The 24,616-nt window shown below is 37.9% G+C and overlaps 4 protein-coding genes across 5 annotated transcripts in view; 3 read left to right on the forward strand and 1 right to left on the reverse strand.

The window, feature by feature from the left end:
* The window catches only part of wkd (TBC1 domain family member whacked), a 31,365-nt gene extending 12,260 nt beyond the window's left edge, over window positions 1-19,105 (reverse strand). For both annotated transcript variants that reach the window (XM_028318223.1, XM_028318224.1), the window contains exons 1-2: window positions 18,623-19,105; window positions 1,270-1,391 (exon numbers count right to left, since the gene is read on the reverse strand). In XM_028318223.1, coding sequence (XP_028174024.1) covers window positions 1,270-1,391; window positions 18,623-18,759 — 259 coding nt within the window. In that variant the 5' untranslated portion in view covers window positions 18,760-19,105. The remainder of the gene's footprint in view (window positions 1-1,269; window positions 1,392-18,622) is intronic.
* Window positions 19,106-19,273: 168 nt separating this feature from the next.
* On the forward strand, window positions 19,274-20,034 carry mRpL18 (mitochondrial ribosomal protein L18). Its single transcript, XM_028318174.1, has 2 exons — window positions 19,274-19,524; window positions 19,615-20,034. Exons 1-2 carry the CDS (start codon window positions 19,361-19,363, stop codon window positions 19,961-19,963), a joined length of 513 nt encoding a protein of 170 aa, XP_028173975.1. The 5' UTR covers window positions 19,274-19,360; the 3' UTR covers window positions 19,964-20,034.
* Window positions 20,035-20,809: 775 nt separating this feature from the next.
* On the forward strand, window positions 20,810-23,907 carry LOC114362689 (protein phosphatase 2C). The gene is made up of 5 exons (XM_028318155.1): window positions 20,810-21,254; window positions 21,919-22,053; window positions 22,405-22,714; window positions 23,331-23,504; window positions 23,745-23,907. Exons 1-5 carry the CDS (start codon window positions 20,951-20,953, stop codon window positions 23,905-23,907), a joined length of 1,086 nt encoding a protein of 361 aa, XP_028173956.1. The 5' UTR covers window positions 20,810-20,950.
* Window positions 23,907-24,596, forward strand: LOC114362690 (cyclin-dependent kinase inhibitor 1C-like). Its single transcript, XM_028318156.1, has 2 exons — window positions 23,907-23,911; window positions 24,152-24,596. Exon 2 carries the CDS (start codon window positions 24,168-24,170, stop codon window positions 24,594-24,596), a length of 429 nt encoding a protein of 142 aa, XP_028173957.1. The 5' UTR covers window positions 23,907-23,911; window positions 24,152-24,167.
* Window positions 24,597-24,616: the final 20 nt, after the last annotated feature.

A 24,616-nucleotide genomic window follows, 5' to 3' on the forward strand; every position in this document is an offset into this window, starting at 1 on the left:
AGATGCAACTCAAAAGTACCTAACTAGCAGTTTCGTTGCAGTTGCGTTTCACCGTCTGTTCTGTGCCTTAGGCTTGCAGGTAAGCTAAATTATAATAATAATATGCTTGTGTTAAAACTGGGTTTACTACAATAGTTCAGTAATCGACGAAGAAACTAGCGATGGTCGAATCGGCATTCCAATACCAAAATTGGGCTATTTGTCGTCTCAAAAATTCATGTGACTCAGCTTTTAATATGCTTGTGCATTTTTAAACTATGCGGGATTTCCCTTCGGCATACAAACCACAAAGATACGTGGCCGTCTAAATGAAATTCTCGTATCTTGCTGGATGAAAATGCAAATTATACTGACACTAAATTCAAACATAAATCGTGCGGTTCTGGCAAAGTAGAAGGTCCATTTCCACTCTTCCCGTGAATGTCGTAAAAGGTGACTAAGGGAGAAATATAGGAACATCAGGCCTCCCCAACTAGGGTTGCCTGGTGGCTTTAGCCGGACATGTTTGGCTTTTACGCGCTTGTCCGGGTAAATATTATCTTGTTCGGGCTGTCCGGCTTTTGTTAGGTAGGCTTTTTATGTGGTTGCCGTCCCAGTCGAAAGTCAGAACAGAATATCCATTCATGTCCAGCCAAATTAAGCACCGAGTCCGGGTTTATGTTTTTGGACCTGGCAACCCTATCCCCAACCTGTCTGGTCAGCGTTGGGAAAACAAAAGAGGGTCGTGCTCCTGTGGAGACTACACCAGTGTTGCCAACTTAGTGGATTTTCCACTAAATCTGGTGGTTTTGACTTGCCTACTAGCGGACAAATATGGGTTTTAGTGGCTAGTGGATTTATCTAGTGGAATTTAAGAATTAAGGCTTTTTTTTCTTAAACATTGGAACAACGATTATATGGTCCACTCGTATCGTTTTTGGAGTTTAATTTCATCGTGCAGGCAACACTGTTCGAGCTAGCGAGTAAAGAGACCTAAGAAAAATGACAATAAATNAAAGTACCTACCTAATAACAATAAGATAAATCTACAATATTGTTTTCTTTCAAAATGACCACAAATCTGCCAGACAAAAAATAGTGGAAAATTTAGCGATTTTTACGATGGTGCGATTTTTATTAGTGGATTTCTGGTGGTTTTAGAGGTCAATTCTGGTGGGGAGCTTGATACTTCGTTGGCAACACTGGACTACACACCTTGATGATGATGAAGTCCAAAAACTTACTCGACTCGACCTTGAAGGTTCTACAATACGGTTGAAATTCGCTTACCTTTCCTACACCTCTCGCGGACTTTCTTGTAGTTTTTGCTCATAAACGCCTCCCAGTTGTTGAGCATACGCAGCCACTTCTGTTCCCGCTTTAGTATCGTACTCGGCGATACAGTCCTTTTTCTGGAACAATCGAAATCACTAATTAAAGACCAAGTTCGAATCTTGTGTCGTCTAATGATTAAAAAAGCATCATGGTGCAATGGATAACTTGTCCGCATTTTTTACATTTTTTTTTTAGTTTATTCGGAATACCAAAGTAAAAAAAAACAATACATAATGGATAATGCGTTTTTGCTTTTTATTTTCAGATTAAGCTCGCATTAACGATTAGGTAAATAATTAAGTAATAATTTCAAGACGTAACTTCTTTCCAAATGCTCACGAAATCCTTAATAATTATTAAATTTTTGGAACCGTTTTTAATTTAAAATTCACACATTAGACATTAGAACTGACAGGTTAAAACCGTACACGTTTTAGCTTTTAAAAATGCTTGTTTTCCGGTAAATTAGGACGCACCTGCGCCTTTTTCGCCCCTTTTTACCACGCTTCAGCTTGACTGACAGTTCGATCGTGAATCTTTTACGAATGAAATGAAAGGTTATTTGCAGTTGTATTTTTTGTCCATTCAAATTTTTCTGAAACTTTCTTTGTTGGAGCGATTTCGACTACGTTCGATCCAAATCTATGAAAACAGTTATTGGTAGTCATAGATCTAACTTCTAAGTGGTAGTTCTTAGTTTACGCACTAGATCACTTTTTCAAATCCCGTATTTTGACGGATCCGGATCGGGCTCAAAATCACTCTAACAATCGACAGATAGGTAGGCACATACACTATTGAAATTTCCTGAAATTTCGTATGGAAATGAGGCCATCAATTCATGTTTAAAACAATTTTCCTGTGCGACATCAATACTTATTTATTATACCTAATTATAAACCATGCTACCTAGGTATTATAACCTTATTTCTAGCTCTTATCACATAAACTGTTTGTCTGCTTGTTGATAAACACCTCGGAATCGTGTTGCGATAAAAAATTAGGTCATTCACCGCCTGATTCGGATACAATTAACTCGATGTTGAGTCATTGTAGCACGTTGTAGATTCTGATTAGATGATGCCAATGATGCGTTCACTTTCTGCAGTGTGGCGGGTGTGGTCCGAGTTACTATAAAGTTTTTGATAAAACAAGAAGCCCTATCCAAGATTACTACTAGTAGAAAAGCTCTTATATGTACTTAATTAAATTTGTCGTGTCGTGTGTTTCATGAATCATTCCAAAAATACGGGACCCGTGTATGCAGTTCAACTTAAAATTCCTACAGATATTTTTATTCTGACGAAAGCGGAATCTGACCAAGTCCGTTTTCGTCAGAAAAAAAGCAACCTAATCTACTCAGACGAAAAAGGAATTTGACGAAAGTATCTGAAATGTTGCCAGCTAACTCAGTATAGACAAGAGAATATCATACATGTTGACTTGGGCCACTTTTTATTAAATCTTCGTTTACGGGTAAAAGCTACTTGAGAAAGCATCAATCAAAGTCTGTCATTGTTAAAGTTCTATTTAACTATGTAACTTGTAAGACGCCCCATCCCATTTCTATAAATATGCAACCACGTCCGCCGTTTCATCGACGATCGATTTCCTTTCCTATCAAGGTTTTTTTCTTCGCACCTGTTACTCACTTCTGACTTCTGAGTGACGCTAACTGCAAAGAAAGTGTTTTTGTGGAATAGCAAGGAGGAAAACACCGTGAGAAACCTCTCAGGTGAAATTGTGAAGCAGTGAATGTGATCGGTGTTACGTTAATAAATGGGAAACAATTAAACGTGGTGTAACTTTATAATTTATACGCTCATTATAACGTTGTATTGGCGTTTTCATGGTATTGTTCAGTAGCTATTGATTGATATTGCGAATTAGATTTTTATGATTAGAGACTTTTTGCTGGTAGCTATGGTTCTTGGTAAAAACGTATGGGAATAATGTAACTTCCTTATTAAGAAGTTTTTGTAATTGAGAAATCTTATATACGTTAAAATAATCCCACAAATTGGCAAAGATGACTCAATTCCGTTTTGTAGTTTAAAAATTATAACACCAATATTTTAAATTACTTTTAATCTATCTTCGTTTGTTTTTGCTTATTAAAAAACTTGTTAGTAATTGTGCAATTGTGCCCAGCGATCCGTTAACTTCATATTCTATTAATAACTCAACGACCGGTAGAAAAACAACGCCGGAATCCACATCCTTCATAGATCGACAGATGGAAGCGGACTTCCAAGATAAGCAGACAAAAATACTCTCAATATGAAGAAAAAGACCGAAGAATTTTACAATCGTCTGCACATTTACAGCCTATAAATTTTTGCTGCAAAATAGCCCGCATTACTATGGCATAAGATGCCACAGGGTTTAGTTATATGTGCTGTCGTCAGCCTGTCCATTTTTGCTGGAAAATAGCATCTATTACATCTAAATAAGTCACAATTTCAATGATGAGCATAATGTGCCTGGTTGATTCTTAATCCCGTAGGTATTCACAAACGAGCATCGCTTAAGTGAAGCAGCAAATCGAACGCACAGCATTGAATAGAGCTCTGTGATTGGTTCGTGTGTCACCCTGTACTGTGAGACCTCACAGTAATGTTTGTGAATACGGGCGTTAGAGTTTAGGGTAATATCATAATAGGGTCATAATGGCAAAGTAATCCTAAATTATGTGGGCAGAAACAATTGAGGTTACAAGGTAACTTTGTGAGCTGCCATAGGCAACTGACATGGCATGGTTCAAGGACTGCTCAACATGATTTTTAGTGCATAAATAAAATCATTTTTCACAAGACAATCAATCAAGCCAGTTGTTTAAGCTTCTGAAGTTCAGATAACAGATTCAGAGAAAATGCCTAAAATTATCTGTAAGTATACACCTACACAAACGATTATAATCGTAGTCAATAAATAAGATGAAAATAGCATACATAGGGCTACCTAATTTGTCGACGCAACGCTGGACGATAATTTCAAAATGCACTTTTATGTGTACATATTGTGAACCCTAGCAAAAAAAAACAATTTTGTAACTTTTGTGTCAATATTTGCGACGCTGTCAAATTGTGTCAAAAGCCTTTCCGGACAGCCTCCGGACAAGAAACACTGAAAAAGCGGACAAATGGCAGCCCTACAACCACACAAGTGCCTACTATACGAGCCGTCCGCCTCCTACAAGCAGTACGCTACGCCTCCCACGGAGGATGTCGCAACCGAATTGTTGATTAGGTGTGTTGTTACATGAACAACTTTAATCAATGTTATGATGTTCTATTTTTAGGTTTGTGAACCTTAGCCAGTTTAGTTTATGCTCGCGTAGAATTCGGTCCTTCAGTCTATATCTAATTCAAAACATAGTCGCCAAGTCTAGCTAGTCCTTTATACCACCTTACATTTTTATTAAAAGCATATGAATATCATATGAATTTTCATGGACTGCCTTTATGAGATGATCCCATCATATTTTATGATGATGGGTGCCCTAAAGTAAATGTGAATCCCCTACTTCATTCCTTCAAGTTTTTTATTATAAACGGTATCGTCACTTAAATGATTCATCGGGTTAGGCGAAAGAAACAAACAGAAGGAATTCTTTCGCATGCATCTTCAGAAGTGATAAATAATATGGCACCCAAGCTGTTGCACTTTAGTATCAGATCCTATAGTATAAATAAACTCCTATGTTCTTCTGATTAATTTCGTTACGGGTCCAATGACAGTTTAACTTTTCCCCGGGACAAACTTGACCTTCACTGGTTGGGTTTTTATGGCGGTCCAGCTGTAGATCCTGGCTACACAGGAGTTGCAGCGGTGGGAACGAGAGGTGGGAATAGTCCCGTAGCAGATTCTATATGTGCAGTATTTGATTGTATTCACTATTCGTAATAATCATATCGCATACATACACTGACCGGCCTCTTCCGACATGCAAATGGTATTAAAGTCAACAAAAACCGTGTAATTAATAAGTAATATCAGCAAGCAAGTGAAATCACATTAATTAACTTCCACTGAATAGAATGTATGTAATTAAGACCATATAAAATGTTTGCAGACACCAGTAAGGCGGAATGTCTGACACTTTCAATTTTGTACACTTTTAGAATGTCAATAAAGACAAAAATCCGTGGAGAATTTTAAAATGGCCGTCTCCAGAAAGTAAAAGCTAAACTTAGTCACCAATCTGCAGACTATTTTACTGGTTAGGTAATAATATTGCACTTTTTTGCGAGGTTTTTTATGGTTTTCGTGGTCTAGTCACTGCAGTGGTAAGAATGTTGAATTCACTCGATTTGTGCCCCAGGTTCTACAATAAAGTTAACAGTCTAGGTATATCTTGTCACTCTACAGCCAGTTTAAATTACAGTGGGAAGACAGACGATGGATGAGAATTCCACTCTCTTGCAGTCTGTCCAATAAACGTAGAAGAAACAAATCGCTGGAAGCACCTGGATGCGGGCAGCGCAGGACGGTTCGTTGTGGAAATCCTTGAGGGAGGAGCCTTTGTCCCTCAGTGGACAGCACTAGAAACGAATATACGATGGTGCAATGGTAAAGAATCAGTATTCTTCTTCTTTTCGTGTCGACAAAAAACCTACACAGTGTCAGCCCAAAAGTCCACCACAAGAGTGGCGTTGTCAGCAGCACTCATCAAATCCTCCTGAGTGCAGTTGCTTGGGCACTCAGGGTACGACATCAGGTGCTTCATGGACTGGGGAACAAAACCGCACCTGCACGCCATGTTTAAGCCATCCAAGAATCCCCACCTGACCAGATTGTCCTTACTACGGCCAACCTGCGTCCGAAGTCTATTTAAAGACTTCCAGGTAAGCCAGGGGAGCTCATTACAAGAATTAGTATAATATACCTTTTTTGTCCAGTAGAGAATGAGGGCAGGAAGGAGGATGCTGTTAAAGTCTCACTTCCCAGGCAGTCTTTTAAAGGTAAAACAAGACTTTCATAAGGATGGAGTCTCTTTAAAAATCTTACAAATATCAAAATCGGGCCTCACTGAAAATCGAACCTCTGGGTCTGAAGCAAGTGGTTCTACCACTGGACCACAGAGGCGGTTCAGAATCCTACTACAGGCTAGCTAGATTCTAATCCCGCCTAGGCTAGGTCGTGAAATGGACACGAACATTTATAACTTTGTAATGCATATTATACCTATTTGAACCAGTCTAAATCTCTAACAGAACATAAAATAATATTTTAAGTATGTTGACAATGTAACATTATGACATAGGTGGAAATGAGCACGTACGAGTAATAGTAGTATTATTATGACTAATCAATATTCCATGCCTCCAACCAGACATAATTTCATTTCTCGCGTCTCTTTAATATTTATATTTATGCAGCCTTATTTGTTAGCAAATTGCCACAGTAATTAATTATGATCATTAGATGTAATAAACAACAAAATGGCTCTTGGCAATTTCAATGGAATGGTCTGCCAAAGACATGTGCATCACTTTTGTAAACAACAAACTGACATTTACTCCTTTTTCAGGCTACTGCATTCAGCCCATATTCACAAACGATGCTTGCTTAAGTGAAATAGAAAATCGATCGCACAGCATTGAATAGAGCTGTGTGATTGGTTCGTATGTCACCCTGTGCGTTCACGTGCACTGTGAGACCTCATAGTAATGTTTGTGAGTACGGGCGTTAAAATTTTGTACATTTTGTCACCAGTCCTTAGGTTCCCGAAGTCAAAATAAAATTCTGTACTTATTCCCTTTCCTTTCCAAATAGCTTGTATTTATGTGTGTCTTAAACTAAGTAAAGCTTTTTCTATGAGAACCACACAATAGCATATCGATGGCTCCTACGTATACTGGCGTAAGTGAAAAAAATAGATTTTACAGGAGAGCCATTTAAGTAGCCAGAAAAATTCGAATCGAATCGATCCGAAATCGTTCCGAATTTCCTAGAGCTACACAACAGCAGATCAATGTAACATGCTGACCTTCAAATCGTCCTTATACCCCTCGAAATAAGAGCGATGCAGTCAATCGCACTCCAACCGACCTTGCTGATATGCTATCGCCGAATTGTGTGGTTCACTGCTCTAGCTATTACAAACGTAAAAAAAAGAATTTTGCAACATCAAATGCGAGTGGTGTTGCCATCTTGTCATTATTACAAACATTAATACATATAACAGTGTGACAACATTTCCTTATTGTATTGTTCTAAATAAATTAAATGTTGCATGTTATCCATATTATTAGGTATTATAGAGGCGAATGTGAATCTTTACATTTAAAAATGTATGGAAAACCAACCGTTTTCCAAGTAAAGATCCGAAAAAATTTCAGAATTTTCTGTAAAATTCATGTGCTTTTTGTGCATAACGATTGCGTATAGTGCGATAATTTTCTGTGACAGAATTTATTTATTGATCGAAAATGTATCTCCCCTGCCGTATTTCCCCTGGCTTTTTTGATGGCAGGGGAGATTCGTAATGACCAGGGGAGATACATTTGTATGCGTTTTCATGAATACTTCTATATTTTTCTCTGAACCTTTACTTGGTATTATGTATATCATAGCTTTACAATTTAATATGACTTTTTTACAGAAAAAATGGCATCTAGAAAGCTAAAGCCCTTGAGAAAACCTGCCCGAATATGAAAATTTTCACCGTAGATACACCGTAGACATACTATCGGAAAAAGCAGCAACATTAGGTTCTACTGAAGGTATAAATACTTTTTCAAGCACAGTAAAGGTTCACCAAGTTACCGGTTGCGTATTTATACCTGATATTATAAAAAGNCTGCCCCATCTAGGGGACATAGGACCATAAGTCAAGTAAGTCATAGGCAACTGACATGGCATGGTTCAAGGACTGCTCAACATGATGAAAATCAGTGCATAAATAAAAACATATTTTTCACAAGTCAATCAAACAAGCCAGTTGCTTAAGCTTCTGAAGTTCAGATAACAAATTCAGAGAAAATGCCTAAAATTATCTACTGTAAGTAAGTATTACACAAACGATTATTATCGTAGTCAATAAATAAGATGAAAATAGCATACATAGGGCTACCTAAATTGTCGACGCAACCCTGGACGATAACTTCAAAATGTTTGCACTTTTATGTATTTATGAACCCTAACAAAAAAAAACAATTTTGTAACTTTTGTGTCAATATTTGCGACGCTGTCAAATTGTGTCAAAAGCCTTTCCGGACAGCCTTCGGACAAGAAACACTGAAAAAGCGGACAAATGGCAGCCCTACAATAACACAAGTGCCTACTATATGAGCCGTCCGCCTCCTACAAGCAGTACGCTACGCCTCCCACGGAGGATGTCGCAACCGAATTGTTGATTAGGTGTGTTGTTACATGAACAACTTTAATCAATGTTATGATGTTCTATTTTTAGGTTTGTGAACCTTAGCCAGTTTAGTTTTTGATCGAGAGTTCCTCGCGTAGAATTCGGTCCTTCACAGTCTATTCTAATGCAAAACATAGTCGCCAAGTCTAGCTAGTCTCTTATACCACCTTCATTTTTATTAAAAGCATATGAATATAACATGATCATGAATTTTCATGTCTCTAATATGAGATGATCCCATCATATGATGATGGATGACCTAATGTAAACGTGAATTCCCTACATCATTCCTTCAAGTTTTTTATTATAAACGGTATTGTCACTTAAATGATTCATCTGGTTAGGCGAAAGAAACAAACAGAAGGAATTCTTTCGCATGCATCTTCAGAAGTGATAAATAATATGGCACCCAAGCTGTTGCACTTTAGTATCAGATCCTATAGTATAAATAAACTCCTATGTTCTTCTGATTAATTTCGTTGCGGGTCCAATGACAGTTTAACTTTTCCCCGGGACAAACTTGACCTTCACTGGTTGGGTTTTTATGGCGGTCCAGCTGTAGATCCTGGCTACACAGGAGTTGCAGCGGTGGGAACGAGAGGTGGGAATAGTCCCGTAGCAGATTCTATATGTGCAGTATTTGATTGTATTCACTATTCGTAATAATCATATCGCATACATACACTGACCGGCCTCTTCCGACATGCAAATGGTATTAAAGTCAACAAAAACCGTGTAATTAATAAGTAATTAGTATCAGCAAGCAAGTGAAATCACATTAATTAACTTCCACTGAATAGAATGTATGTAATTAAGACCATATAAAATGTTTGCAGACACCAGTAAGGCGGAATGTCTGACACTTTCAATTTTGTACACTTTTAGAATGTCAATAAAGACAAAAATCCGTGGAGAATTTTAAAATGGCCGTCTCCAGAAAGTAAAAGCTAAACTTAGTCACCAATCTGCAGACTATTTTAGAGGTTAGGTAATAATATTGCACTTTTTTGCGAGGTTTTTTATGGTTTTCGTGGTCACTGCAGTGGTAAGAATGTTGAATTCACTCGATTTGTGTATCTTGTCACTCTACAGCCAGTTTTAATTAGAGTGGTAAGACAGACGATGGAAGAAGAGAATTCCAGTCTCTTGCAGTCTGCCCAATAAACGTAGAAGAAACAAATCGCTGGAAGCACCTTTAAGGCAATCTTTGTCCCTCAGTGGACAGCACTAGAAACGAATATATCGATGGTGCAGAAGTGAAGCATCAGTATATGCCTGTTGACCAGTAGAGAATGGGCGCAGGAAGGAGGATATTGTTCGAGTCTCACTTCCCAGGCAGTCTTTTAAACGTAAAACAAGACTTTCATAAGGATGGACTCTAAGTTTCGGTAAAAATCTTACAAATATCTTAATAATAATACCACATAGGAGTTCTAGTTACTCCTATTATCTATATATATAAAAGAAAGTCGTGTTAGTTACTTCGCTTATAACTCAAGAACGGCTGAACCGATTTAGCTGAAAATTGTCAGGGAGGTAGTTTAGAGCCAGGAGAAGGACATAGGATACTTTTTATCCCGTTCGAAATTAAAAAAAAGTCTGCTTATTTATTGCCATTAAGGCGGAACAAAGTTCGCCGGGTCAGCTAGTATTGTATAAGATTTAGATAATGCATGCACAAACGGTACTTACTTTTAACGGCAGTAAGTTCAATGCATTAATTTACTTCTAAATCGAATATTATTATGTATACGTGTTGACCAAACACTTTGCGTATTGAATATAATATAAAGCAACATTTCTCAACTGCCTGACAGTTTAATGTTTCTTGCAGTCATATTTAAGTATATTGTTAGGAAAGCGGTATTAATAAATGGACTAGAACTAAAGCAATGAGGCCTGAATTTAAAGATTCATTGTTTTGTTATTTTGAATAAATTAACGCCATATGGTCAGTTTTGTCTTTTTCAATGGCATTTTCAATGGTTGGACCAATGAAAGGCTTTTTTTTTTCAATACATTTTCTTATCTATGACGAGGAAGCTCTTGGCCTGCATCTCATCTGTTGGTAAGTGACGATAAGGAGGAAGGTGGAAGCGAGCTTCACCCGGAATCCTCAACCACAGAAAAACTGGCTATCTTAGCTCCGACTGCCGGAAGTGCCGGAACATAACAATGATTTTATCAATGTTGTTATGGTGACCGAATTAAGGTAAGATGGCGGTAGCTAGCCAGGCGGACTTAGAACCAGATCTACCACCAACCAAACCGAAAGGTAAGATCGGGCCCCACTGAAAATCGAACCTCTGTCTGGGTCTGAAAAAGGTGGTTCTACCACTGGACCACAGAGGCGGTTCAGAATCCTACCAGGCTAGCTAGATTCTAATCTCGTCTAGGCTAGGTCGTGAAATGGACACGAACATTTATAACTTTGTAATGCATATTATACCTATTTGAACCAGTCTAAATCTCTAACAGAACATAAAATAATATTTTAAGTATGTTGACAATGTAACATTATGACATAGGTGGAAATGAGCACGTACGAGTAATAGTAGTATTATTATGACTAATCCATATTCCATGCCTCCAACCAGACATAATTTCATTTCTCGCGTCTCTTTAATATTTATATTTAAAATGCAGCCTTATTTGTTAGCAAATTGCCACAGTAATTAATTATGATCATTAGATGTAATAAACAACAAAATGGCTCTTGGCAATTTCAATGGAATGGTCTGCCAAAGACATGTGCATCACTTTTGTAAACAACAAACTGACATTTACTCCTTTTTCAGGCTACTGCATTCAAGCCCATATTCACAAACGATGCTTGCTTAAGTGAAATAGAAAATCGATCGCACAGCATTGAATAGAGCTGTGTGATTGGTTCGTATGTCACCCTGTGCGTTCACGTGCACTGTGAGACCTCATAGTAATGTTTGTGAGTACGGGCGTTAATAATTTTGTACATTTTGTCACTAGTCCTTAGGTTCCCGAAGTCAAATTCAAATTCTGTACTTATTTATTCCCTTTCCAAGGCACTTCCCAAATAGCTTGTATTTGTGTGTGTCAAACTAAGTAAGCTTTTTCTATGGGAACCACTCAATGGCATATGTATTGGTAAATTTAATATTAACATAGGTTAATAAAATGTAGGATATTTAACATGTTCCGAATTTCCTAGAGCTACACAACAGCAGATCAATGTAACATGCTGACCTTCAAATCGCCCTTATGCCCCTCGAAATAAGAGCGATGCAGTCAATCGCACTCCAATCGACCTTGCTGATATGCTATCGCCGAATCGTGTGGTTCACTGCTCTAGCTATTACAAACGTAAAAAAAAGAATTTTGCAACATCAAATGCGAGTGGTGTTGCCATCTTGTCATTATTACAAACATTAATACATATAACAGTGTGACAACATTTCCTTATTGTATTGTTCTAAATAAATTAAATGTTGCATGTTATCCATATTATTAGGTATTATAGAGGCGAATGTGAATCTTTACATTTAAAAATGTATGGAAAACCAACCGTTTTCCAAGTAAAGATCCGAAAAAATTTCAGAATTTTCTGTAAAATTCATGTGCTTTTTGTGCATAACGATTGCGTAAAGCGCGATAATTTTCTGTGACAGAATTTATTTAAACTCTTTTTCTGTTGTTAAGTTGACAATAAAGTCTAGCTCGACGCGTAATATGGAATACCTGGACAAAGTGGGTCAATCGTCTTATTTTCATAACACAGGGCCGAATCAATGACCACGTAAATCTGCCAGAACAATCGCTGGCACATAAATCAGCCAGAAACTACCAATAAATTGGCCAGTATGCAACGGACATGGGGTGACCAAATTTTGCGCAGTCCTGATGAAATTCCGGATATTCTCTAAAATTCAAAAATTCTTGAAGTTAGCCAACGATTTAGCCATCAAATTGGCGAATGGAGAGAACGCTAAATCGATCCTCGACTGCTGGAATATTGTGGAGAATCCACTACTGTCATAAGGATATTATAATTGTCAACAGTGTTCGAGATCATTTCAAGAGTGATGATGAGAATTTGAAGATGAACTTTAAGGGGCACAAGAATCAGCCAGAATCCAACAGTATGTACGGATGGTAACCCTAAACGGACATAACAATATTTCGACACCCGTGACTCATAACTAACGTTAGGTATTGCCATACATCCAGACTATGGCGTCTGTAAAAATTTAACGCGAAACTCGAACCTTTGTATCGGCGCGGCGGCAGCTGATCAAACTGGAAATGAGTAATTCTTTCGATGATTTGTGCTATGAACAATGAAAGAAATGAAACTTCTAATATTATAGCTGAAGGCTGACTTGCGATCCGATCCGATCCCCGTAGCTGCTTGATTATGATGAACCCACTCGTAACACAAGCATATTTAGCTTACCACGAGGGGTTAACGGGATTATTAGACATTTTAATTTAAAAAAAATGCTTTCTTATGCTTTAATTGAATTGCTTGGCAAGTCCAAGATAACTCTGAGCCCCAGGTAGAACTCACAGTCAAAAACAAACATATAGAAAAATCAAGCGAGAATTTTCTATCAACTGACGCGGAAAATAACAGCTCTCTTATTTATTTAGTGTAAATCTTGTGTTGTTTCTCTTAATGGGCTTTTATATCGGTATAAAATGAATATTTATAAGCGAATACGTGTAGTTATCTCGTCTTGTCTGATATTTTAATCTTGCTCCAGTTTTTATATCGTGATAGTGTAAAGAAAGCCTTGCTATGTGCATGTATTTTAAGTAAAAATGCCTGGAGGTGGTCTAAATAATTAACGATGTCCAAAAGGATGAGAAAATGATATGAGGAGTTTGTAGGCCAATGNATTTTCAGTTCGTCCTATGGCTAAAATGACGATTATAAATTGATGATGATGTTTCTTTAATCTCCTGGGATCAGGTTTTAAAAAAACTACCCTAACCTAACTTAAAAATGAGAGGGCAGCGTATTTTTTATGCTTTAATGAATCTATTGAACGCAGGTTTTACATAAAGATTTTTTTAGTTACCTCTCAATTCAAATGGTTGTTTAAGTACAAGAAAAGTTTAATACTGTTTCAGAGAAGTTTTTGTATCTTTTTATTTCGTTATTGACTATTGATAGTTGTTTTGATGGAAAGTAAAAGTAAGAACCTTTTTATGTTTTGTACCTAGGCTTAAAATACATTTTTGTTAACAAAATTTGCTAAAAAATGAAAAGTCAGTCATAATTAAAATTAAAATAAATAAATAAAGTTGATTCCTAAAAATACACTGTTTTTAGTATGTCTATGTCTCTTCCCTGTCCATAAAGTATCCTCCCGTGTGCACCTTGTCTCTACCCTGGACTGAGTATTTACCCTGGTCGCTTATAAAACGAGAAAAAAACAACAAATTGACTGGCCACTTTGTAAACATTTTCAACTTAAAGGTTTCCATAAAACACATGTATACTTAAGTAAAAATATTTTAAAAAATGCCGTGCCGTCGCTCCATACAACACATTACCTCTTAACTTAGAATGACCCTTAACTCTTTTTCTGTTGTTAAGTTGACAATAAAGTCTAGCTCGACGCGTAATATGGAATACCTGGACGAAGTGGGTCAATCGTCTTATTTTCATAACACAGGCCCGAACCGAATCAATGACCACGTAAATCTGCCAGAACAATCGCTGGCACATAAATCAGCCAGAAACTACCAATAAATTGGCCAGTATGCAACGGACATGGGGTGACCAAATTTTGCGCAGTCCTGATGAAATTCCGGATATTCTCTAAAATTCAAAAATTCTTGAAGTTAGCCAACGATTTAGCCATCGAATAGGCGAATGGAGAGAACGCTAAATCGATCCTCGACTGCTGGAATATTGTGGAGAATCCACTATGTCATAAGCATATCAAAATAGTCAACAGTGTTCGAGTTACTTCATTCTCACTTCTAGTGATGATGTGATCCATTATGAGAATTTAAAGACGATCTTTAAGGCAGAAGAATCAGCCAGAATCCAACAGCATGTACGAATGGTAACCCTGAGAGCGCTTGTAGACGTCCGTTTTTTCACCGGACGACGGACCGTCAAAAAACGGATATCCTTTGTTTGCTGTCAATTTTCTCGCCGGACCTATGTCCGATGCATGTGCACACGTTCATTATAAACCATACGCCACCGCTTAATCCGGTGAAAAAATCGGGCCGTTGTCCGGTCAAAAAAACGGACGTCTACAAGCGCTCTAAGCGGACATAACAATATTTCGACACCCATGACTCATATCATCATAACTAACGTTAGGTATTGCAACGCCATACATCCAGACTATGGCGTCTGTAAAAATTAACGCGAAACTTGAACCTTTGTATCGGTGGCAGCTGAGCAAACTGAGGAAATGAGTAATTCTTTCGATGATTTGTGCTATGAACAATGAAAGAAATGAAACTTCTAATATTATAGCTGAAGCAACGATAGCCGAACGGTAAAGGTGTCTGACGGGCTGACTCGCGATCCGAGGAACGCGGGTTCGATCCCCGTAGCCGCTCGATTATGATGAACCCACGCGTAACACAAGCATATTTAGCTTGCCACGAGGGGTTAACGGGATTATTAGTCATTTCTATTTAAAAATGCTTTCCTATGCTTTAATTGAATTGCTTGGCAAGTCCAAGATAACTCTGAGCCCAAGTAGAACTCACAGTCAAAAACAAACATATAGAAAAATCAAGCGAGAATTTTCTATCAACTGACGCGGAAAATAACAGCTCTCTTATTTATTTAGTGTAAATCTTGTGTTGTTTCTCTTAATGGACTTTTATATCGGTATAAAATGAATATTTATAAGCGAATACGTCTAGTTATCTCGTCTTGTCTGATATTTTAATCTTGCTCCAGTTTTTATATCGTGATAAAGTAAAGACAACAAAATGCCTGGAAAGGTGGTCTAAATAATCAACGATGTCCAAATATGATGAGAAAATGAGATGAGGAGTTTGTAGACCACATCCTCTATATTGGATGCCTGGAAGGAAACACTAATTTCAATGATAACCAATAAATATCACGAGAAAATGAGATGACTGTGTAGACCGAACTCTCCATTACCCACTGGAAAATTAGAGACTGTCGCACTGAGCACTATCGCTCCTGCAGTGGAAACTTAATGATGATGAGACAAGGGAACATTCTTTCTCTTTGAGCTCTTGCTAACACAAGCTTTTTAATCGAGATCACGATAATGACAGACCGAAATTCGCGCGTAATCCAATGCTAGTCGTAAATAAATTAGCCTAAATGAAATGGCAATTTAAAATCCGCAAATGAGGCGATCGTATCTTCAGTAAATGAGATCTTGTGGTAACATTTGAAAATCAAAATTGACCTCCATACTCCAACTAGCTGTTAGACGTTTCCTTTCTTAAGTGCTGCAAAAACATTGAAGGAATGATAACGAGCTGTTACGACATGCGCCTGGGAAGTTAGGAAATCGCAAAGTTCCGTTTTCCCTTCTTCCAATTGTTACCTTACGGTTAAGACGAGTTATCTCTAGATTTACACTTCCCTAGACAAAGTGACAGATTAAATCGCTTCACGGATCAAAGGAGAAAAAAGTGTAGCGAATTCAGAATTATCGCCCGTATTCACAAACATTACTATGAGGTCTCACAGTGCGCGTGGACGCCCAGGGTGACACACGAACCTATCACAGAGCTCTATTCAACGCTGTGCGTTCGATTTGCTGCGTCACTTAAGCAAGCATCGTTTGGGAATACGGGCGTAAAAGTTTAAACTGTTACGAACGTTTGTCTAGCTAGGGGGAGTGATTCACAAGGGGACAAATGACAAAAAACACGTGTCGTCTATTGAAATTGTTGTTACTTGTTACATCGGCCGACTTCGCCCCACATAACATGACACGTCTAATCACGTCTTGCAAAGTTAATCGACTGTTTTGCTAATCTGACCATGACTCATCCACCTTAACTAACGTAGGTATTGTAGGTACCTACTGCGAAAGACCTGGACCGATTTTGATGGGATGGGCAAAGAGCATGGTTATTTTATGATATAGGTAGGTATACTTTATTAGAGTCCTGTAAACTACGTGGGCGTACTATTTCATACGACTCCTTACATTTAGAAGTCAAAGGAGAGGTCCTCTACGCGATTGCTAACTAATTTATAGGTGCAAGGTCGCGGCTGAGCGTAGGTAAATGGTATGAGAGAGGTCAGCTTAGTTTAGACTCGAAAGCAATGACGGCATTAAAAATTAGGGAAATAAGCCGCAAGAAAAACCATACAATAGGTTTCTAAGTATGATTTGAGCACTCAAATAACCACGCGCGCAAAAAATACAGAAGGATTGTTAAGGGATAAAGGGAAGGAAAACCATTCAATTATTTTGATAAAACATTCACAGTTTAGTATACAGTCAGGTCATTACTTACACATTGCTTTCTGTCTTTCTATCACAGGTTATTTTGCATTCAACAGTGGAAGACAAACTAGAAACTGTTCGATCACCTGTTACATGCTCAGTGAAGACTCAATCAACCAGACTAATGTAATTGTTGTATTTTAAATGGTTTGTATAATCAAAAACAGGATAATTGAATGTATAAAATCAATTTTTGTGTTACGTATTAACTCTAGAAAGGTAATGAATGATGTAAGTAATAAGTACTCGTAAGCATCGTCAGCGTGTAGTAGTTTATTGTCTTCAAAGTATGCTGTCATTACGTTGTTGATAGTTATGTCTCTAGGATACATAACATTATACACATAATAATATTACAGATTAGTTAAATTAGAATCAAAGTAAGTATTTACATTTGTAAAAGGTTATAATAGGTAGATAAAAGTTTGTATGAACATACTTTGATGTCCTAATAAATGGTACATACCTATGTTGTGAGTTTTTATAATGGTGTGATACAGCACTGTTGTTTACAATGGGCTAAAAAAACATTCTACATCAGCTATACTTTCATTAAGTTAAAACTACAAAGATATTGATAATGTACACATTAGACATTCACAGTTGGCAATGTTTAATTGAGTTTTCCACTATAATTCAAGGTTAATTACATGCTATAACTTTATTCGGAACATGCTTACGTTTCCTACTCACTATGAGCCATTACCAGAAGCTAATAGCTTGTAGAAAACAATAAGACATGCAACGGCACCTTATCTGTAATTTCACGCACATATCTGACTGATGAAATCATTGTTGCAAAGGTGCTACATTTTGTACATTCATAAAAACTAACATTATTTGAACAAGTTGTTTAATTCTCTATAACAGGTAACAGCAGATCATAGTATAATATTAGCTATAATAATTTTAGTTTCTTTTTCTAGGGAAGTTGGTAAGTTTTTAGGTTGCGGGAACCAAAGATGATCTAAGCACAGTTCAATGGATTATAATTATTATTTACAAAATAACACCAAGTTATTGATCGGACATTTCAGTTATATTTTGAGTAATCAATTAATGATTTCAGTTTCCTTTTCATCATAATTTAGGTACTTTACTAATATTAGCAGATTATTTTGCTTGTATTTTGTTGTGAAAACATTCATCTTGCCAAATTATTTAAGCATCAAGAAATTTATTTGATAGGCAGTGGGATGGTGGCAGCATGATTGGCTATATTATTTATTGCATTGGAGACCATTTAAATGTTCAATGAGAAGAAGCATCTTTTCTAGCTTCACAAGGTTATTAAAAACTATCTTAATTCATGAAAACACAACTTACTCAAGAAGTAGGAACTAAACTCGCATTTAATAAATTAGGAAAACATATGAGCAAACACAGTGTAATAAAACCACTGAGACTCCAAACAAGGCCCGTTAAGAACACTCTTGTTTACAGCAATTTTTAGCTTGAAAATGGTATGTAAACATTGACTTACGGTTCTGGACTGTATTGAGCACCTCCGAAGAATCCATGCCTGTCTGGCTGTGTAGTCACTGAGGAGCATATTGACGTAGTGTCAGCCTGCTCCGACCGATCACCTCCAACACTTTTCACACTCTTTTGCAAAGACATTGCGATCACAGTACCCGAATCACCTACTACCTTCTGGCCTGTAACATCACGCACACCCACGAACGCCGATAGCACGACCACAGAGACTGGTGGGCGGACGCATTAATTACAAAACATGTAACTGTTCCGCGCGTTCACGCCCGTCCACGATACAAAACAGTCCAATGCAACTTCACAAAACAACTGGCACGAAGAAATGTAGGTTACACACATACTGCGAAGACCGCCACATAACCAGAGACACTGAATATGGTAGGAGAACGTGCTAGGAATTAGTAAAACAAATAATTTCTTATCAAAACTAAATTCGACGTGTGGGTGGCCAAGTAAAGAACAACATACGTCATTTTTTATAGTGTTGTACACCCCTTTTTATAGCATTCAATTATTTTATTATAACTATTCAATTGATGTATAATATTCATCGGGTTGGTATTCTCGAATTATATTTTCCTCTTCCGCCATATCCGTCCAATCGTTCAAATAGTAAACTTGACAATTCACTTCATCATTCATTCATTCACTCATCATCTGAAAATTTTTAAGGTTATGTTTTAGACAAAACAAAACATTTTCATTTAATTTAATTATTTTTTCTAAAATGAATGTCCTTAGAAAGAATGGTTTGCTAGTGCAATTAAGCAGATTTAATTCTACAGCCACTGAATTTGTCAATAGAAACCCTCGGAACTTGGAGAGGATTCGCATAGCTCGTAAACCCGATGGTTACCACTTAGATAAGCCTGGGAAAAAGTTTTGGCACAAGTATGTTTCAATAAATGCTTATAAATAAATAGTTGCTTAACTTACTGGATAGTAAGAGTTATTTTTGACCTCTAATTTCTTGTATTACAGGCTCATTCTCACTCCTTCAAATCGTATTGTAACTGCCCAAGTGATACACTTTCTCAATGGACCAGTAATCGAAGCAAAGACATCAGAATGGTCTCTTCGCAAGCAATTATACAGTGTAAATGATACCAGCGCATATATTAACCTCGGAAGAGTGTTCGCTCAACGTTGCCTTGAGTCTGGGATAACAGAAATGTATTGCGATATCAAACCTACAAAAGGTGGGAAAGTAGAAAAGTTTATCAATGAAGTTGTAAATGGAGGGATTAAATTAGAAGAACCAGAAGTGTACACTAAACCTCACCCATGGGATCGATTTAGACCAGAAAAGCCTTGGGAAGTTACAGAATAAGTTAATGTAATTTAAATTTAATTTAGTAGTTGTTAAAAATAGAATGAAATAAATTATAATACCCATATACTCTGTAATATTTTTTATTTAAGTTTTTTATGTACAAAAAAAACTATTAAAAAATGCTCCATGCAGGAATGAAGAAGAAGAATAGGTCAAAACTATGCCCTTGCATCTTCTATTATGATTTTGAAGCTTACATTGCTTGCAGAAATTTAAATAATACAAAAATAGAGGTTTAGTAATAAAATACAGATGTGGCAATATTCTTCAGGATTTAAAGATTTTGAAAAAAATGTCAAAAACTGAAGCAGTGATCGACCACTGCACCAGTATCATTATTCCAAAACTTGTATGGAATCCAAGTTATAAAGAAAGACGGATATTACGATTTTTGGTGCACATAAAATGTTATGACGTAGTTCTCCTAGAATCTAGGTCCTCAGGTTTTATTTCTGCAAAGTTCGATGTAGGCAGAATAAAATTTATTCCAAAGATAGAGTTCAGCAATAAAATATCTGTGGTATCATTTGTTATTCATTTCTGAACGTATCCGTTTGAAGGACTTCCGGATACACTCCTTTTTATTTATTTTTCGTATATTTCCATGATCCCTGAAAAAAATGTTTATTAAAATTAGCATAAAAATAAATGTAACGTTTTTAGATAAAAAGTTGGTTTTGCAACGTTTTTAATATAATTTTATAATTCTAAAGTAATTTGCATGAGTCACTTTTAAAAATGGCGGAAACAATGATGGCGTCCATTTTTTTAAAAGCCAGTCCATGAAGAATATAGTTCTCTCTTTCTGACTTATGGCAAAACCCGTAAGCTACTGGGCACGCGTAGTGATCAATATGTCCACGTGATCTGTCGTCAGTCGCGACTCGCGTAATTGCAAAATGCAAAATGTCTGAGAAGGAAACGTTTGTGTTACAATGAAATCATAATATTTTGTTGTTTTATTTGTAGTGTTATAGTTTTAAAATGCCTGCATCAATTGGTGTTAATTTACGTGTGACTGGCCACTGTAGCCAAGGCGGGAGAAAGTACATGGAAGACTTGTTTTCCGTTGCTTATCAACAAACGGAGGATGAGAGGGATTTGGAGTACGCTTTCTTCGGGATTTACGATGGCCACGGCGGGAGCGAAGCTGCTGCTTTCGCCAAAGAGCATTTGATGGACTCAATAGTGAAGCAAAGACAGTTCTGGTCGGACAATGATGAGGACGTTCTCAAAGCAATTCGAAATGGTTACATGTTGACCCATTTGAACATGTGGAAAGAATTAGGTAAACACTTAAAACTTGACTTCTACGGAATAGTTTTCAGTATACTATTACCATCCTAAAATGCTAGTGTTTTCCCAAGGAGAGCCCAAAGTGATTGTTCATGTTTCGTACGACCTTGTTCAGCTCATTATTTTTTCTCGAGTGGTTTGACATTGAGTCAACAAAAGTGTTTCAAACGCTTCTTGCATTATTCTTCGCTGGTTAGATAACAGCAACAAGTATTATGTCCACACAGTTTTTGGGAAGCCCACTCACTGAAGTGAAAGCTGTTCTACTGGTTTGTTTTTATATTGGCGCAAGTTTTCTCTTTTCTGACAATGTTTGAGGCTGTGATTTGATGCTTTAATACTGAAAACATCCAGTAAGGACTATCATAACATCTTGTTTAGATGTTTCTAACCTATGATAAAGCCCGATCAAAATGAAATTCTATAACTTGTTTATTCAAAATGTACTTTTGGAGGGAAAAAAGTCAGCCTGATATTCTTATATGTTTACCTCTTGTTACCTATTATTATCATTACAACTCCATATAAGTGTTGTGAAGGCCATAATAATTATATCATGCATGTTTATTGAGTAACAGATGACTAGTTCTCAATACTTTTGAAATGTAATAGGAACTTTATTTGGTAACTAATTTAAATATACCATTTATTTGCAGAGAAATGGCCAAAAACAGTGACGGGTCTACCCAGCACGGCTGGTACTACAGCAAGCATTGCGTTCATAAGGAGAGGCAAAATATACATTGGACATGTCGGAGACTCTGCCATTGTACTTGGTTACCAAAAAGATGGTTAGTATTGACAAGGAAAACCAATGGGGAAAGGATACCTTACAATATACAATAATGTCATTATTGTATACTATGTAAACATTCATTTATCCTTCTATACACTGGGATGTTGATGAATATGAGCCAACTCTATAGCTAAACAGTGCTTTTGTTCACATTTACTATGATAAAAACTAGAACTAGTTTATAATCAATAATATTACAATGTATATGCCATAGAATTGTATATTAATTTCCATGTGAAGGAGTGTCAAACATTCATAATTCCTCACAAACTTGCACATTTCTTTTAGTAATAATATTACCAGATTCAAATCTGTACTATACATACTTGTTTTATTAAATTTTTAGGTTGTGAAGAATGGGCTGCCAAACCTTTAACGTCGGACCATAAACCAGAATCAACAGCTGAAATCGAGCGCATCCAAAGATGTGGTGGGAAAGTAGTGTCAAAGGCAGGAGTACCACGAGTAGTATGGAACAGACCACGGTTAGGCCACAAGGGCCCTATAAAAAAGAACACGCCTATGGATGAAATACCATTTTTAGCAGTAGCAAGGTCGTTAGGAGACCTATGGAGCTATAATCCTCAAAATGATGAGTTCATAGTCAGTCCGGACCCTGATGTGGGTGTTTTGACAATTGACCCGTCCAAATTTCGGTATGTATCGAGTAAANTGTTAATAAATCCAATTTGATGATTTAAGTCCAGAAATTATGACTATGAATGACTTGGAGTTGGAAAGAACATAAGGCAAATGCCATAATGTGTCACATTTCTTATGTATGAGAACAGTAGCAGTGTGAATCTGGGCCTTTCTGGATTCACACTACACTTTCCTCTGTTCAAAGTGTTATACTTCATACAAACTGTAACATGTAATGAGTCTTATGCCCGTTTTCACCATCAATCCCTAATTTTTAAGTGACCCCCTATGTATACAAAATTCCTGTTATTTGTTATCATAGGGGTCACTTAAAAATTAGGGATAGATGGTGAAAACGGGCATTAGTCTTCTAATCTTCTGTGAATAGCAGTTACATATTATTCTGTAAATTTCATGTAGTAATTTAGAACAGGGGTTTCCAAACTTTGAAGTCTTGGGGCCATAATAAATTTTTCAGTATGTTGCAAGGTTCATAACAATTTTAATTTTTCTGCCCACCTATGCAAACATAGGCTTAGTCTTAAGCTGTCGCGGGCCGGATTGATGCCAATTGCGGGCCGAAGTTTGGAGATCCCTGATTTAGAATATTCTTTAATGTTGAAATTCCAGGTGTCTAATATTCGGGACAGACGGCTTATGGAACATGATATCCCCCGAAGGAGCAGTGAGCTTAGTGCAAGCGACGGAACGGCACAATGAAGCTGCCCTCGTAGGAGGGAACACCAACCAGCCGAGGGACTGGCTCAATCCATCCAAAAGTTTAGTCGACCATGCTCTAGAGAGGTAAACATTATTTATATCATTGAATACATTTTATGAGTGAGATAGTTTTAAGTTTTATTTCAACTGTTTTTTCTTTTGCAATATCAAAGGTAAAATAATAATAACACACTACTTATCTTACCATTAAATCAATCACAGTCACCCATAAATAACAATAATGTCAATTTCTACACGTTATCAGCTTTAAAAAGCGTATCATCAATTAACTACATGCTTATCAAACAGCATAATACCTTTCAGGTGGTCAAACACAAGAATGCGCGCCGACAACACGTCCGTGGTCACATTAATGCTGGACCCGCCCGGCCCGCCGCGCGCCACCGTGCTGCGCTCGCGCACGCAGAAGCCCGCCGCCCTCCCCGCGCCCGCGCGCCCCCGCCGTCGCCCGCCCCGCAGGCTCTAGAGAGGTAAACATTATTTATATCATTGAATACATTTTATGAGTGAGATAGTTTTAAGTTTTATTTCAACTGTTTTTTCTTTTGCAATATCAAAGGTAAAATAATAATAACACACTACTTATCTTACCATTAAATCAATCACAGTCACCCATAAATAACAATAATGTCAATTTCTACACGTTATCAGCTTTAAAAAGCGTATCATCAATTAACTACATGCTTATCAAACAGCATAATACCTTTCAGGTGGTCAAACACAAGAATGCGCGCCGACAACACGTCCGTGGTCACATTAATGCTGGACCCGCCCGGCCCGCCGCGCGCCACCGTGCTGCGCTCGCGCACGCAGAAGCCCGCCGCCCTCCCCGCGCCCGCGCCCGCCCCCGCCGTCGCCCGCCCCGCAGACGACAAGCCCGTGCCGCAGAACGGGCTCACCATCATGACGCGCTACTCCGACGCCGAGCGGCCCGCGCCAGACCCCGCGCCCGCGCCGCCCGCCCGCCCGCCCGCGCCCGCCGACGCGCCCGCCACCTACGGCGACCCCGCCGAGTCCCGCTTCGTGGCGCGCGCGCTCGGCCGCAGCCGCGTCGTCAACACGCTCGGCCACGTCTACGACGAGATCGTGCGCCCGCCCGACCCCGGCCCGCCCGCCACCGCGCTGCCCGACCCCGCGGGCGCTGCGCTCGCGTAACGAGGCCGCGTCGCCGCCGC

The sequence above is a fragment of the Ostrinia furnacalis genome, unplaced genomic scaffold (assembly GCF_004193835.3).
Source record: "Ostrinia furnacalis isolate ACB-3 unplaced genomic scaffold, ASM419383v2 OfSCF6691, whole genome shotgun sequence".
Taxonomy (NCBI): Eukaryota; Metazoa; Arthropoda; class Insecta; order Lepidoptera; family Crambidae; genus Ostrinia; species Ostrinia furnacalis.

Coding starts and splice junctions, on each gene's coding strand:
- mRpL18 (XM_028318174.1), top strand. CDS start 19,361: ATGAATGTCCTTAGAAAGAATGGTTTGCTAGTGCAATTAAGCAGATTT. Junction 19,525..19,614: donor GGGAAAAAGTTTTGGCACAA/GTATGTTTCAAT, acceptor CTTGTATTACAG/GCTCATTCTCACTCCTTCAA.
- LOC114362690 (XM_028318156.1), top strand. CDS start 24,168: ATGCGCGCCGACAACACGTCCGTGGTCACATTAATGCTGGACCCGCCC.
- LOC114362689 (XM_028318155.1), top strand. CDS start 20,951: ATGCCTGCATCAATTGGTGTTAATTTACGTGTGACTGGCCACTGTAGC. Junction 21,255..21,918: donor GAACATGTGGAAAGAATTAG/GTAAACACTTAA, acceptor ATTTATTTGCAG/AGAAATGGCCAAAAACAGTG. Junction 23,505..23,744: donor GTCGACCATGCTCTAGAGAG/GTAAACATTATT, acceptor AATACCTTTCAG/GTGGTCAAACACAAGAATGC.